At 31.7% G+C, this 17419-nt stretch overlaps 1 protein-coding gene across 3 annotated transcripts in view; it reads left to right on the forward strand.

Moving 5' to 3' along the window:
* LOC146997764 (uncharacterized) overlaps positions 1 to 14829 on the forward strand; it is a 198951-nt gene extending 184122 nt beyond the window's left edge. For all 3 annotated transcript variants that reach the window (XM_085814288.1, XM_085814287.1, XM_085814286.1), the window contains one exon: positions 14087 to 14829. In XM_085814288.1, coding sequence (XP_085670414.1) covers positions 14088 to 14474 — 387 coding nt within the window. In that variant the 5' untranslated portion in view covers position 14087 and the 3' untranslated portion in view covers positions 14475 to 14829. The remainder of the gene's footprint in view (positions 1 to 14086) is intronic.
* The last annotated feature ends 2590 nt before the right edge of the window (positions 14830 to 17419 follow it).

Consider the following 17419-nt stretch of genomic DNA (forward strand, 5'->3'; position numbering starts at 1 on the left):
TATAACAAAATATGATAGCTGTTTCAAAAAAAAAATAATTGGCGACCTCAATTAACATTCTAAATTTGGTGATCTGTCCCTAAATTCCTCTCTTCTCATAGGTTCCAGATTTTTCTATCTTACGTAACGTTTAAATGCAGATACCTCTTGTCCAATCAAATTAATTGTAAACCAAAACTCTGAACTGAAACTTTTCCGACTCCCCCTTCTTCCTCTGAAGTTCTATGATACTCTCCTCTTTTCCGCATAACATCTACTGCCGGCAAAACGCCTTTCATGTATGTTGCCGCTTACTTGCTTGGAATGACGTCGTACTTCAAATTGGAACTTACTGTATTCAAATATAATTAGGAAACATCTTATCTGCAAAAGGATGGTACGAGCCACTATGATCTTCTTAGCCATATATGCAATATCGTAAGCTGTTAAAAGTTCCAGTGTTTTTATCTACACATTTTAAAATCATTATATATATATATTCATTTCCAGTTTTTGTATTTGTTTTGTTATCATTATATATATATATATATATATGTATAAAGAAGATATAATAAAGTAGTCAAAAGCTTACGTTCTTAAAAAAAAATTAATACTAAAATTAGCGCCTTGAGCTGCTAAATTTTTAAAAAATTAATTCAAATAGGTAAGGAATTTAAAACCTAACAAAAGCCGCTTAAATATTTGAACGTAACCTATCTTGTTTCCAGAAATTTAAACAAGCACAAAGCAATGCAATAAAGGTAGTAGAACTGGTTCGGAGCTCACATTATTAAATATTTCAGTTTAAGTTTAATTAACAAATAAAAAAATTATGTATATGTTATTTTGTAAAACATATAGGAGAATTCATTTATCTTTTTTGTTTGAAGTGAAGAAATATCAAGACTCATCTCTGGTGGTTATTTCCGTTTATAAATAACTTAAATTTCTCCATGCTTATCTCAGTGAATTATAAAAGCACATCCAAGAAAATGAATAACATTCTGTTTATTAATGGTAAAATAATCACATTTATGATCATCAATTTTGGAGCAGCAATCTCTTTAAGTGGTTGGAAATTCTAAGATTTTTATTACGCCAACGACGGATCTTGGGTATTACGCATAAAAAACATTTTCTGTGCTCGTTTTACTCGCTAAAAGTAATTGCAAGTATAATTTATGACACTAAACTCAATAACTCCCTACCAAATATATAAGGGTTTAACAGTAATGGTTTCACTCTTCATATAAGTGGCACATGTTAATTTTAAGAGAAGCGAAAGAAATAACTAAACTCTTGAAATTTTTTCCCTCAGCATATTTTTATCAGACTTTTGGTCGATACTGAGGAGTACATAAGCTGCTTTCGACTGCTGAGTTAAATAAAGGAATGCTGTTCTTTCTCGAGCATGGAATACCTAAAGATTTTGAATTGCTATTATAAATATTCCTCCTTTGCACACTGAAACATGATCATTTTTTCTAAAAAAAGGCTAGTTTTTCTCAGTCTGTTTTTTTTATGTTGTTATTATTTTCCTGATCAGATTCAGACTTCGGGCAACTTATAGGTCCAGCTCCGCTTCAGAGGGATATGTATCTATGAGTATATTATCCTTCTTTCCTTACCACCAGCTTCTTGATAGGAATTTCAGTTCAAGTGCATCTCAGCCAAGTGTATTTTATGTGTTTCCATGACGCAAAGTCACTACACATTTATCAAGATTTCTCCAATATTAAAACTCGGACCCAAAGCGTCTGGCAACTGGCATTGCTAACCGCTATTAACCGTCAAGGCGGTTTAATATCTGTTTTATTATATTTTATCCTTAATTGCAAATAAGCTCGCGAAGAATAATAAGGAACCTATCATTATTCATAAGCTTTGAGCAAAAATTATGACTGTTTATATTTCTTTTAATTCCAGTTTGATGGACATCCTTGTAAATGGAGTACTGTGCTGTCGCGTTCCTGTTTTTTTCCATCAAAGTTCCAGGTAGAGATGCATTTAAATGCTCCTACCGGGAATAATAAACATATTATAAAAAGCTAGATCTAATAGATGCTAGAATTGCAAACGTCTCTGCTTTTATGAGATTTGAGCTTAACCTTTCAACAGGAAAATGCCTCTTTTAACCACCATATTATTGCATGGTGTGCATGGAGCACAATTTACCATTTTGTTTGGTTTCCTTCTCCATCATTCATTTTTAGAGGTATTTTATGCTCAGCAACCTTCTCCATCTTTTGTCTACCCATATCTTCTTCAACCACGTCTTTCGAATGTGATTTGCGGCTGCTGGCTGAAAATACATTGAAACCTTGCACATTCTTTGAAGCAAATTAATAATTAAGACTCATCATACAATGTGGAAGCAGAATGATAATAACTGAAGATATTTCAAAATATGTGTTGACTGAACAAGTTAAAACATTCGCAAGATTTCTAGATTTACTAGATATCGCTGAGCGTACGGATATTTAATCATATTTTTAGAATTTTAGACATAAGGTTTAGGTTTCAATCATTTGGAATATTAAAATGAGTTACATATAACTTAAACTAATTTGTGTGAAACGTCGAATGACTTTGGTATGATTCTTGCAAAATTGCATGATTGTAACTTTTGTAGAGCGAGATCAAAAAGTCACGCTCATAATGATTTAAAAATTTGTAGGAATTCCAAGGATATGATACTATTATATTGTTAAAACAATGCGACACTTAAAATAAATGCTTGATATCTGCCCATAAAAAGAAATCCACGCTCGATAAATCTGGCGAACGAGATGGCCATCGGACTGGTCCACCTCACCCAATCCATCGCCCCACAAAATTCGCATCCAAGTAATTCTGGAGCAAGTAATTCTTCCGCTGATGCAATCGGATCACGGTTTGCCCGACTCAGTACTGTCCTCTACCTCCCTTATTGCTCCCCGCCCACAACCGCCCTTATTGCCAGCCAGTCACAGCTGTAGTTCGTATTATTGTTGGTGGTCGTACTTTCTTGTGAATACTGTATTGCTGCAAAGAAGCGCTTTGCGTTGATTTTGTAAAATAAACTCATTTTTCCTCCCGTGTCATTTTTTTGCGTTCGTGCCTTAACATGCCACCTTAGATCCTACATTTCTATACATAAAATGCATGTTTTAGTACGCTCAACCACCTCTCCAAGTTTGTCCCATGATCACAGAGTACCATGTATATATAAGTTTTAAAAGTATTTATTTAAGAAACTAAAAGTACCCTATCTTAAGAATTGTAAAAGCATCTACCGAATATGTCAGAAAATACGAATCATACGAAAGTTCGAATATTCGACTCTTTGCAACATTTGTCTAAAAATCCAATTTATTTATATATGATCAGACGGCAAGACACATAAAAAATGTGCATTGTCAGTGTCATTCTATTCAGATGACAAGATCACTAGCTTATTCATGATACGTCAAATATCGTTAATGCAACGAAGAGACAATATTCACTTCAAAACCTTCACTCTTCTATCACTTTAATGATTTCTGTCACTATTTTTCAAAGTGTGTCTGATGAAAGCAACAGAGGTAAGATTTTTAATTTGCTATGCATATACTTTTAATACTGAATGTCTGCTTTGAGAGACGCAAAACGTAGCAGTACCTCGTTCGTGATTTTTCAAGGTGTTATTATGGGTCCAGTGATAATTGTTCTGCTTGTAATTACAAACATTGTGTTGTTGCATGTCAGCTATTTTTATTTCATCTTATGGTAGGTAATAAATGAACATTTCAACTTTCTTATAAACACTTCTGAATGGTAATAGTTTAAGACGAAAAGAAAAATACAAGTCTAAATATTAAGGAAAATACTGCCAATGCCATCCTTCAGGCGGTAACCCCTACTGCAAAATAATTTTTAATAATACCGCACCGCCAGAAGTCTTGAAAATTCGCTCTGAAAATATCGCAAGGATTTCCACTGGGAAGGGTTTTCTGTTTATTATTCAGTAATCTCATAGTTTTGACTTTACTTTTAACTTCGTTGGCTCACATCAGGATATAAATTGGTTAAGGTTAAAGCCCAGAATTCGCGAGTTCGAGAGAAAGATGTTGGTTACTATCGCTGACAGTCTCGCTACTGATTTTCCAGAGTACAATGAGTAGTTACACTTCAAACTACTAAGAACGTTAAACAAAATGCAATGTAAAAATACGTAAAGTGTTTTATATTTTCCTGTGTTGGAGTATTTTTATGCTACGGGATTATGTCTTTATGAACAGGGTGTGTGGGGAAGTGCGGCACTCTTTCATCTTCGGTATTGTACCATATAACAAGATTGCCTTATAATGAATTAATCTAAAAAATTTGCTTTCCATATCAGCTTTTACGTCTAAGAGCATAAGGCCCGAGAGAACTTGCAGTGATGATGTGCGAGATGTTGAATAACTCTTTGTAATACATAGAACTGTTTTTTGTATTTGTGAAAGTTTATGCTTTTGCTGATTTTTGAGCATTTTGTTCCAAAATTAAATTAGTGACACTACAACATTTCATTTCTTGTTAATGTTACTTATAAAATAATGTATTTACATTAAAAGTGTTTGATTAATTTAAAAGCCTTTGTGGTTAGAAACTGAAACATTTATGGTCTGTTTATTAAAAATGAAAGTAATAGTGCCTAGCAATGAAAGTGCCTAGCAAACGGATAACGTTAATCAAAATTTAGAATTCAGAAATGCAGCTTCCCAAACATTAAGAAAATTTCCCCTCCTTAATTCATTAAGTAAGTTTCTTTTTGATATTTTACTTCTTATGCTTAAACAAAGAGGTGCGTATTCTATGAGATACATATAAGGGAACTATTGTGCAGAAATCATATGTTGATTTTTCTTAAAACAAATTAGGCAACATTTGAACAGGTGTTCTTCAAGAAGCGACATGCATATGCGTAATATGTTGCGTGATGTTAACAGTGTGTTTTGTTAAAATTTGTTATCTAGTACACAAATTTATTTTCACCAATGGGTAACACTAAAAAATCTTATTACTAGTATTTGAAATAGAACTATAACATATCTTTTATCAGCAAGAAATCCACTAAAATAGTTAATCTATTATTTTCGCTAATGGAACAAAATAAAATAAAAAAAATTAATACTGAGCTAAGCTAATAAAATATCAGGAAACTGGGCAAAGTTACTTAAAATCTGAATGTGCTGTTATAGAATTAACAGAAAATAAGGGTAATAATATGCGCTATATTAAAAAGGTAACACTCTTGTACTATACTATTTCAAAGACGCGGACAGACGCAAAATTTAATTCTGTTCGCAGAGTTTGAGAAACCCTTTCACAATATTTCAAAGGAAGAAAAAAAATTTATATTGGCTTTGAAATGTTGAACGGGGGTCATTAGTTTCTGTTTGCAAAGTTTTCTCGCCATCTGCATATTGTTTGAAGTTGGAAAAGTTCCTGCTTAATTTTCTAAACCAGGAAATAATTTCTAAATTTGAAATTGTCGGAATTCTCTGGAAAGCATCAGAAGGGGCAAAAATAAATAAATAAATTAAATAATTAATAGTTAATATTAAATAAAATGTTGAATAACAATAATATTTTTATCTATTAATTGCTAAGCTTTACATATTAATTGCTTTTATTTATTGTGAACTAATCTAATTGCATTATGAACTAATCATAATTATAATAATAATAAATTAAATTAAACTTATGGCTCTTGATAAGAGAAATGGAAAAGAATTATATATTAACTGCTAATGTATACCATATTAATTGCTATTTTATATATTACGTAATCTATAGTATTATTCTGCTTTATATATAATTTGCTACTTCATATGTTCATTGCATTGTAAACTAATGCTAATTAGAATAATAATAAATTTAACTAAATTTATGCATTTTAAAAATGAAAGAAATGAAAAAGAAATATATGAATTGCTGATTTGTACATTAATTGCTGTTTTATATATTATTATGCTACGTTTAATATAAATTGTTATTTTATGTTAATTGCATTGTGAATTAATAACAATTAGAATAATAACATATTAAATCCATGCACTTAAAAATGAAAGGAAAGGAAAAATAAATAAAATGAAGGCAAGGTGTAAAACTTCAAAGGTAATAAAAAGGTTCTGAACAGTATTTTTAGAGTTTAGATAACAGATTTCGTTTTGGCTGATACTTCATTTCTAAAACCTTATTGATCGAATTGGTACAATCCTTAACTATAAATCCTCCTACAGAAGTAGCATTCCTGTCTTTTAAGAAATGAGGATATGCTTCTTGTACGATCTAGTGTTCCCACGTATTTGTCTTTTTTGAGATAAAGGGAATAAGTATTCAGTAGTTTATATCGATGTAGTCCTTAATGTAGCATTAGCAATAGAATTTTCTGCTTATAATGTGATTCAGTTAGACAATAAAGTATCTGAGTTTATCTTGTTTGCGATTATGCTTACCTCAAGTGAAACAAAGTTGATCTTGTAAAAATGATAGCTGTTAACATAAATAGGGGCATAAGATGTTAACGGTAATTTCGTTTTTGTATTTCAAACATCCGAATAAATTGTAACTATTTCTAACAACCATGACAAAATGAATTAGTTGGGCTATGCGCTCAGCCTCGACATACTGTCTCTATTTTTCTGCTCTACAGCCAAAATGGCTAATATAATTCTTTGGTCATGAATCTCTCTCCATCCCTTCGGGAAATCAACACCCATATTTAAATTCTCCTTAGCATAACAAAATGTGTCGCAACAGGAACAACTGACTATCTGAATAATTTGGTAATGCTTCCCGAACGTACGTGACATTAGTGCTACTTTCTCGCTGACATAATGCTTGTAGTTATAAGTATGAGAGATCATCATGGGTTATTGTAAGTCTTCCGTGTTTTAAAAATACTAATATGAGTCTGCATTGTTAAACTGAAAAAAAAAAAAAAAAAAAAAAAAAAAAAAGGCATATTCGAAAGGCTTTGTATTCAATATATTTAAAATAATTCTTTGAGTTTTTATCAATGTGACTAATGCTTGTTATTATTAGTATGTGAAATATATATTTATTTTTAATTAAACAAATCGATTTGCATGGCCTCACGCAATTAAGGAAATGTTTTAAATAGATTTAAGTTTTTAATCGCAAAAGCATAATATTCGATTTTTAATATTTGCTTAAGCTGCATATTTGAAAATAATGTGGAAATAGCTTTTATGGCATAGGATAAATTTGCTATTATTTTTCCTTTTTAAACCTAAGTGTATTATGCATTATAATATTTATTAATTTTTCAATGTTTTTGCTTTAATGTAAATGTTTGTTAAATGTCAATAATATATAATTGTTTCAGATGAAGATCGAATTATGTTAACACGTTAATTGCCATTGTAGGGTTAATCTTGGCCTTAAAATCCATAACGAGTATACTCGAATTGGTCTGCTCGATTTATATAGCTAAACACAAATTATCAAGCAGGAAATATGTTTTAATTGTAAGCACTATGCGCCTGGCATAAGAAGAGTGAAATATGTTTCTTCTGGGAGAAATAACAAAATAAAAAGTAATTAATTTAAATCCATTTAATTAAAAGTCAATATATTCCACATAATAATGCTGTAAAATTGCTGTTTTATTGGAATGAATTAAAAATGAGTATAATTTGTATCAATATCTGAAATGTCAACTAAAAACATTTCCCCTGCAAATCACTTATATTTCCTTAACTCGTTTTTGGCTGCTTACTTTTAAGTAATATAATTATTGTTGTGATGTGCGTATGAATTATTTTAAAATAAGAGGTGATTTTGGACGCACAACAGTTTCCAACAGTTTGTGAGCACTTAACACTAGAGAAAGCTGGTCAAAGTAATTAGAGTACTGTATTATTTCTTAGCAAATAATATCTTTTAAATTTTTATATACTAAGTATGAACTTATATAGCAATGTAACTTGATAACCATGCCTACATGCGTATAATATATAAGTGGGAATAATATGTATTTATATAATTATATGAGTTACATTTTATGCGCTGAACGATGATCCTGCAGGCCAATGTCTTTACAACTTACATACATTAATCTCACTTGAACAGCTGATCCATTCCAAATTGGAGTGTTGCTATTAATCAGTTAGCTCATATGTCTCAAATCATCGATTCCTGAATTAGTATAATCGTATTGAAAGAAATCGAAAAGTAACAGTTATGTATCCTTTCTTAATAGAACCAGTGTATAGTTTGATTATTGTAATCATTATTAATAATTTACTTAATTTGTGGACTTCCTTTCTCTATCTAAAAATAGCGCTATAAGTGTAAACTGCGTCGTTCAAATTAATCATGCGAACCTACGTAACTCTTAATGCAGATATGTTTTGCCCAACCACTAAACTCAAAGCCAAATTTTTTTTAACTCGAATTGAAACTTTTTGACTCCTGACTTCTTCCGCTGAACAGCTGCAATACTTTCGCTTACGCTTTCCTCCTGGCAAGACTCTTTAAGGCTACTTTCTTTGTTCACTGAATATGTGCTGAGCTAACAAAAATGTCGGCGCAAAAGATGCCCGTCCATATGTGAAACAAATATTGCGAATTCAGATTTGCTTTCCTCAATAATAAAATTATCTTGAATCCGGCCATGTCTGTCTTGCCAAGTTTCTTCGTTAGGCATCTATTACGCCACCACTAAGCTCCAAATCATTCATATCATGACATATATATATCCAGCCAGTTGGAAAGCAATAAGCACGCTCGGGGTTTGCCCACCCTTTTCGAATTTCATCGTTGACCAAAGAAGACGGCAATGATACAGATCCGTTTTTAATAATTTTTTTCTCTAAAAATTTTTTTCTAGGTCTTGGCAAAACCCTTGCTTTAATTCGTCTATTACATTATCTTTTCCGTTTTGAATTAAATATAATTTTCGGTACTTTTACAAAGTATTAACTCTTTAAGCTCGCAGGTCTACCCATAAGATCTTACATATTTTGACTAATAGCATATCGCTATTTATTTTTTTTTGTGCATCAGCATTTCCTTTCCATTATATATTTATTATCTTTTTTACACCTTAATGTGTTAATTTAAGCGGACGCGTCGGGAAATTGGAACAGAGAATTGAGACTAAAGATTTTGACACAGTTTATTTAATTCATTGAAAAATGTGTCGCGTACTGTTTCAATTGTCTGTTTCGGCGAAACGCGTGATGGAATTGGCTTAGTTCGAAATTCATTAAAAAAATATTTTCCCTGACGTGCCATAATGAACTTCAAATTGGGCTAATCGACCTTTTACCGCTTCTTAATTTTATTTTTAACTCGATTAATTAGTTTATACTTTTACTATGTTTTAAATATACTTAATTAGTTTAGCATATAGCTTACTATTCTTGTTGATTTTTACTTGTAAATAATCAAATGTCGTATATTTCTCTTTTAACACAATTCATTGCAAATAAATTTGCTTATGTTCAAGTTTTCATGGAACCACAGTATTTCAGCAACTTTTTAGCGTGCGTACTAAAATTTATCTTCTAATTATATACCGGGTGTCCATAATTAAACTGACAGTGCTCACAGTGTTCTGTAGCGCGATCTATTTGCGAGAATGACGCCACATTTTGTAGGAAGATTAAACAAGACGGGGGACGAAGGATTCCGCGAAAAAAAAATTAGTTCCAAAAGTCACCGCTAGGGGAATATTTGGCTCTGTGTAATAGAAAATAGAGTGTTAACAAATGCAAATTAATACGGAATAAAATTATCTTTTATTATGTATATGCCTTATGGAATATGGATATGCCATACAGTACGGTATGGAAAATCTTACGAAAGATTATCAACATCTATCCGTACAGGATCAGCCGTGTACAGGAGTTACTGTACCCCGACCATGATAAGCGATTGACTTTTGCTCTCACCTTTCTTGCCAGAATGGAGGTGGATGATGCTTATCCGTGGAAAATCTTATGGGGAGACGAGGCCTACTTTTACCTGAATGGAACTGTGAATACCCAGAATTACCGAATTCGGGATGACAAATCACCATGTGCAGTCACAGCCATTCCCTTACATTCACCAAAGGTAACTGTTTGGTGTGGGTTCACATTGGAATTTATCGTAGGTCCATTCTTCTATGAGAACTTTACCTCGACAGGACCGGAAACCTGTTCTGTTACCGGAGAGAAATATCGCCACATGTTGAACAACTTTGTCATTCGGGCACTTCAGCAAAGACAATGCATGGGGGAAATCATTTTCATGCACTCCACACGTTGCTGTACGGGTGCAGCAGATGCTTCGACAGAAATTCACAACAGAAAGAGTCATTAGCCGCTACTTTCCAACTGCATGGCCACCTCGGTCGCCTGATCTTACCCCATGCGACTTCTGGCTATGGGGTTACCTTAAGTCCAAGGTCTATCAAGAAGTGGTCCAGGACCTGGCTACGTTGAAGGATAACATATCACGGACTGTGCGGGAGATTCCTGCAGACATGTTACTTTCTGCTGTTGTGCATACTGTGCACAGAATGCAATATGTGGTCCACAACAACGGCAGCCACATTGAACCTCATTTGAATGCAAAATAAAAGGTAATTTCCGTATTGATTTGCATTTGTTAACACTCTATTTTTTATTACACAGCGCCAAATATTCCCTTAGCGGTGACTTTTGGAACTAATTTTTTTTCGCGGAATCCTTCGTCCCCCGTCTTGTTTAATCTTCCTACAAAATATGGCGTCATTCTCGCAAATAGATCGCGCTACAGAACACTGTGAGTACTGTCAGTTTAATTATGGCCACCCGTTATATATAAGTTCTTTGAAAAGTGATGCCATGTCAGTGGAGTTCAGCAATGCATGATAGGAGATAAAAAATAATGGGCATTTGAGGTTAAATTGCGCTTAAGCCACGTGGCTGTCTTAATGTATAAGGTTATCCAGAAGATTAAATAAAATAAAAAAGCTTAAAAGGATGTCGATATACTGAAATTTTATTTGTTTTGAAGAAGTTAGCAATTAAAGGGAAATCTATGATTGCTTTAATCATTGCCATTCCGGAGTTATGCTGTGATCTGCTTGTGAATACACAATTTTCGATCTGAACAGTTCGTCTACAAAGATTTAAGGCTAAGTATTTTAATAAACGTCATCAAACCTGCGTTAACTGACGGCATTTATTACTGTGACATCAGAAATGGATGTCAGTCAGAGATTATTTAAGCTGAGGTTTGGTTTTTGGACTGTAAGACACGGCGTATTTCTACCTCTTGAACAAGGTTATTAGGTTTAATCAATTCTGATAAAATTAAAATCTTTAGGCTGCTTTAGAGCTACCGCCATTTAAATTTCTAAGGAGGTAAGAATTTCGGAATCAACTTAGAATTAAAGTTAACTGTCTTCTACTACTAGGCTTAATTTATGTTAGGAAATTTAACGTTGCTTTAAGTTGCATCACCACAAGTGATTGCTCATGCTGTGAGTATGAGACGTGCATATATGTTCAAGTTCTTATTTTAATAAAAGTGTTACTTTAACCTTTTCAAGACTTTGCAGTTCATTTCAGACACAGAGATGATTCGCTAATGTTTGTTAGGAATTTGATATTAGTTTATGTTACCAAAGAAAGTCAACTCTATAAACTTATGAAGCCTTAAGAAGTAAGGCTAAGGTAATGAACAAGGTTTTTTTCGAAATTTTCTTTTTCTTAATCTACCCTATTACACTAAAGAGAAAAATTCACTGAACACTCATTTTTTTCTATGATGTATACACATTTCCTCTAACCGTTGAAAATCGGAATGTTCCACTCTTCCGAAGATATAGCTTTAAACATACTTTCGTCAGAAAAGATAAGATTTTATCTTGAAAAATAAGATATGTCTTACTAAATAAAACGCCTCGAAACAACAAAGATCAGGCACACTTAATCAATAATTCGGAATTCACAGCAAAGTTTCATATCTTTTAATGATATATTCATTGATATTCCTCTCTGAGATAAATTTTTTATATGTTTGTTACAAATGCATGAATCGCTTTCACAATCACATACTATAAAAGGGGTTTATTGCAATTTCAATTTATGCTATTGAGAAAAATATTGATAACTTTCAGACGAATTCATCTTAGAATTACATTTTAACACTCTGAAACATTTGAGTAAAACACTTTTTACAATACTGGCAAACAAATATTACAATATTTTTTATGAAAACATGAAAACTGTTTTCAATTCCTTTTCTACAGATACCAATAAATTCCTCTATAGGCAGTGGATTTATATTCATATTATAACTTTAGAAACTATTTCCAAACAGAACGGCATTCCAGATATTTACATAAAGCATTATATGACATATTTTTGAAACTTAACCCAAATTCACTTACTTTTTATTGTTATCAACAGAATTCACAAACTTAAATATGGATGTATTTTCGATGACTTCAGATTACATAAACCAATGATCAAAATAATTGACATTTTTCTAAAAAGTAACATATTTAGGCTATTTTTTTAATTTAAAAAATATGAAATACTGAAAACAATCAGGGAAAGTATTATTTCAGAATTTAGGAAGAGGTTTTCACTAAACTAAACTTAACTCAATGGCGCAAGAGCCGTAGTCAACAACAAAAATCAGCATTATATTTTCAAAATTTCTGTGAAAATTTGAAAATATAACGCTGATTTTTGTTGTTTGACTTCTGAATTAAAAAATTTATGGTTTTAAATTGTGTTAAATCCAGTAACATTTAGTCCCGAAGAAACAGTGTTTTTTTAAGTACAAATTAGCAGTTCCCTTAAAATGTAAAAAGTAACTTAAAAATGACTTTACTTATAATTTTTAAATTAATTGAATTGTTAAAAAATAATTTTTCAAAAGTCATTCTAAATTAAGCAATTTTAGTAAAAGAAATTAAGTTTTGAACCTCAAAACATATTTAACATTTTGTGATGATTACAAACTTACTATTGAAGAATAATATAAAACTTGTTTTATTTTACTTTCAGAATTTTGCATGTTTTAACTTGATTGAAAGTTAATGAATTCAGTTTCTAAAAATTGAATTCTTTAAAACGTAAACCCCCCTTTCCTCACAAAGTATCATTTAATTAAGAAATAAATGTTTATTGTCTATAAAAATATTAATTTTAATTAATTTAATAAAAGTGAATTTTGAATAATTTAAAATTATGCAACTAAAAGCATTTAAATTTTCAAATAATCTTTCAAATATTCATAATTCTACCGTGCTATAAACGATAAGATGTTTCGTATATTATGTATAAAAAAGCTAAGAAATAACGTTTAAATAACATCACATTCGTTATATTCATTATTATTGCATTTTTTAATGTAAACAACAGACAAATATTTTTAAGGGAAAAGCGGACACTTTTAGGGAATTCTAACACAGAAGACAGTAAAACCAAAGCGGATGCAAAGGAAATATAAATTACTTTTTACAAATTATATATATGTAAATATAAATTACTGTATAGAAATGAACCAATCTAATAGAAGCTTAACCCTTTTTCCCCCCTTCATGAGTTGTTTTTTGGGCATCCAAATAGCAGAGCGACAAGCCGTTGTTTTGCTTTAAATTTTAAAAATATTGATATTATTATGAAGCATAACACCGACGCTCATAGCACTCCATTGTAACATGATAGTGGATAAGAGCCAATAAAAGACTGGAATTGTGAGGGAGTCGTTTCTGATCTAGGATCTGAAATATGATTTCCACTCCATCTACTTAACTCCGTGATTGCTACAAGTTTTACGTTTTTTTTTAAATTTAAAATTTCATAAATAGTTTTGGATCGAATTTTACATGCTCCCACTGTGAAAAGGCAGTACTGTCATTCACTTCTTTTTTTTTCTTCATAGTTAAAGCAAGCATGCTACTATACTGGTGAGGGTCAGAAAACAATTGTAACTGAGAGGTTGTGAAATACATCTGGAGAATTAACTGTTTGACAATTATTATAAGCCTATTTACTGGAAGTTTTGTGATTAAAAGTGTATTTCTGTATAATTTCTGTATACATTGCTTTAGAAAATTTAATTCTTTGTTTTCTATTATTTACAGGATGGCATTGAAATTTTCCCTTTGGGCATTTTTAACTTCTAGTCTTTGTTTGGTGGCGCCATCTCTCGGAGAAATTCACCCTCATTCCATGACCCCTTCTGAACCAGCAAATAAATTTCTTGATGAAAAAACCATGAGGTATATCATACCTGAAGTAATGGCCCTCAGCAAGAAGCTTGATCTTAAGGCGGAGGGATACAAAAGCAAAGCTGATAATCTAAAGCTGGGAACGTTTTTACGACTTTTGACGGAAAATGAAACTTCAGACAGGCATCAAAAGTCGCAGACTCTGAAGAAAAGAAAATTTCCAGAAATCGATTCCAGGGGTTTTGATGAAGATATTTTCGACGAAGGATTTGGTGATTGGTCTCCTATGAAACGCTGGTGATAAAACATATTAGATATTAATATTTCTCAAAGTTTATTGCCAGTAGCTCTAAACAATAAACAGATGTAATAAACAAACTTCGATTAAATAGAGACTCAAATGTTATATAACTACCATGTACAGTTTCATTTGTATATAAATGTCTTACATTTCTTTCCTAAATTATTTTTGTTATTTATTACGAATTTAAATAAGATAAGTATTTTAGAAATATTCACTTACATTTATGTGATCATTAATATGCGCAGTCTGGTATGTTCCTCTTATATGAATATATTTATTTTACTTGCAGAAAAATTTCATTGTGAAACTATTTATTTTAGTAGAAATTAAAAATAAATTCTTTTTCTTGAAAGCCTGATATTTTTTTAGCCTACAGTACACAAATTTACTCTATTAAAATAACATCATAGTAAAAGTCATATCCAAAACGAAATGTTTCGACACATGAAGAAGATCTCATAATTTCACCCTAATACTTGAGTCGAAAATTTAAAAGTGGCAATCATGCTGTGTGCAAGCCATTAAACGAAACCTTCGCGTATCATATCAGACTTTTATCATGTAACTAACATATTTTAAATGTATAGAATTCCACTCCTTAATTAGTTTCCCTTGGCTAATAGGCGACTTATTGCTTCACCTGTGTAACTAACAACAAAGTGAAAAAAAGGTTTAAACCAGAGAGAAATTCCTGACCTTTTCTGGTCCACAGCCCTCTGTACAAGAAAAAAAAATTCAATGAACCATCTTCTAAGTAATTATACCAAAAATATAAATATTGTTGCATATTATGTATGGCTATTTTATCTGTCTCTTTCTATTAAAAATCGCAAATTATAAATTAATTAAAACCACCACCAGTGTAGTAAAAAACTTTTATCAAAAATTTAAAAGAAAATAAGAAAGCAATAAGAAATGAAAAATGAAGAAATGTGAGGTTGGGGAAGTTTTAATTATTTGTTAATGGTAAGTTCCAGTTTCGGTAACATCAGCCGTGATGTTCAGTTCCGGGATGTGCAATCTACTCTTTTTCTTAAACAACAAATTAACTACTGCCCACGCTTAGCTAAATACGATGACGGAGAAGCAATTAAAAATTTCTGAACCAGGATATCCACACTCCAGGATAGAGAGCTAATATTGATTTTTACAGCTAGTTATTTCTGAATTTCAATTCTTCGTTACTTGTGAGTTTTAAGAGTTCCTCTTCTAAACATGATGATTCTGCTGTATCTGCATAAGGTATTTTCTCCCTCCTTCCCACGTGCCTTCTTGGAGTAACTAGAAGCATACTCGATGTGTATTCGAAAGGTCCAGGGTTCGAGTCACGGCTAAAGCATTGCACAATTTTCACGTCTTCTACTTCGAAAAAACCCTAATGACACTACATCTACATTTGCGAAAGGATTTAAAATTTAGCTTGGTATATTCATGTTTAACCCTCTGCGGTCTTACTAAGATAGATATCATGCTTGTCGGAATTAATTTTCGTTGAACGAACAGTAATATATAATATGCAAGATTATGCATAAAAAATTGTTAAACGCTTTTTAAACTTTAGACATATGTAACACAATAATGTATTTGAATATTATGTGAAATTTATATTTTACAGTTCTCCATCGTGTGGCAAACAGTCTTCTGTGTAAAGCCGTGTTTTCCAGAACATGTGGCCCAAAAGTAATTAGTTAAGCGTCTTTTGTACTTTCAATTTCACATTTCTTTCAATAATTTCGTTTTCCATCCTTGAGTGTTATTTAAAAATATTTTAAGAACATAAACTACCTAAATATACTTTTAAACAAAATTTGTAAACTATTATTTCGAATTCTACATATCTTCAAAGCTTGTCAATTTAATATAATAATGATATCATTATGATTCTTCGCTGTAGCTGACAAAATATTACGAATAGGAATTTCTTTCTCTTAAAAAACTTGTTCGTGGTAATGCATTGTAATATACGAGTGTACTGCAACCCTCATGCTTAACACAGCACACCCAACGCAGACAAACAAAAATACAGTTAAAAGATTAAAACACAGATTAGAAAAGAAATACAGTGAAAAACAGAAATAAAGTCCAAAAATATCAAACCAAAATTCCCAGAATTGTTATATTGCCATTTATAACGTTCATCATATCCTTTGCAAATCTAAATTTTTTATTGCGGCAAAAGAATTCCTTTATATTATCATTTTTTTGTCTAACCTTTCGCAATAATACGCAGGTTTCCACGTTATGTCATGAATTACCTTCAACACTACAAAAACTACAAAGACTATATTTTGTAAATTAAATCCTTTCATGTACGCCGGAAGTGCCCGTGTTCAGTAATTATTTAATTCTAATCAAAATCACATATCATTCTCATATTTTTAGAAATTTCAAAGTTCAACAAATAATCTTCCCTTTTTCCCCGACGTGTTGCATTTCTCTTTCTAGCAATCATAATAGAAATTCTTGGTTTTACCAATAACAACTCTTTTTGATGCTTTAATATCGAATCATCCCCGGCATGACCCATAGCAGTCTCTTTGGCCAGCATGTCGGCCCTCTCATTGCCTATAAAACAAATATGGGCTTTCACCCATATTCATTTTCACTTCATGTATTTTCTCAACTTTCACAAGGAGATCTTTTATATATGAGAACCAAATATTGTTGTTATGAACATTTCTTTGTGCTTCCAAACCAGATTATGAGTCTGTATATATATCAATACATGTTTTTACATTCAGATTTTCATCAATCCATTTAAGAGGAAATACGATATAGGGGCCAATTCAGACTGAAAAACCGAATTGCAAAGTTCAAGTCTAATTTTTCCGTAGTCTATTTCTGTTCCAAGCAAGTAAACCCCAAATGCTGCACCAACTCGTTGTCATAACCAGAAACGTCAGTAAATATGTCCGGTTTTCCTACGCATCTGTCCGATATTC

The sequence above is a fragment of the Stegodyphus dumicola genome, chromosome 4 (assembly GCF_044657685.1).
Source record: "Stegodyphus dumicola isolate Sdum_Otavi_A_Nest chromosome 4, ASM4465768v1".
NCBI classification, from domain to species: domain Eukaryota; kingdom Metazoa; phylum Arthropoda; class Arachnida; order Araneae; family Eresidae; genus Stegodyphus; species Stegodyphus dumicola.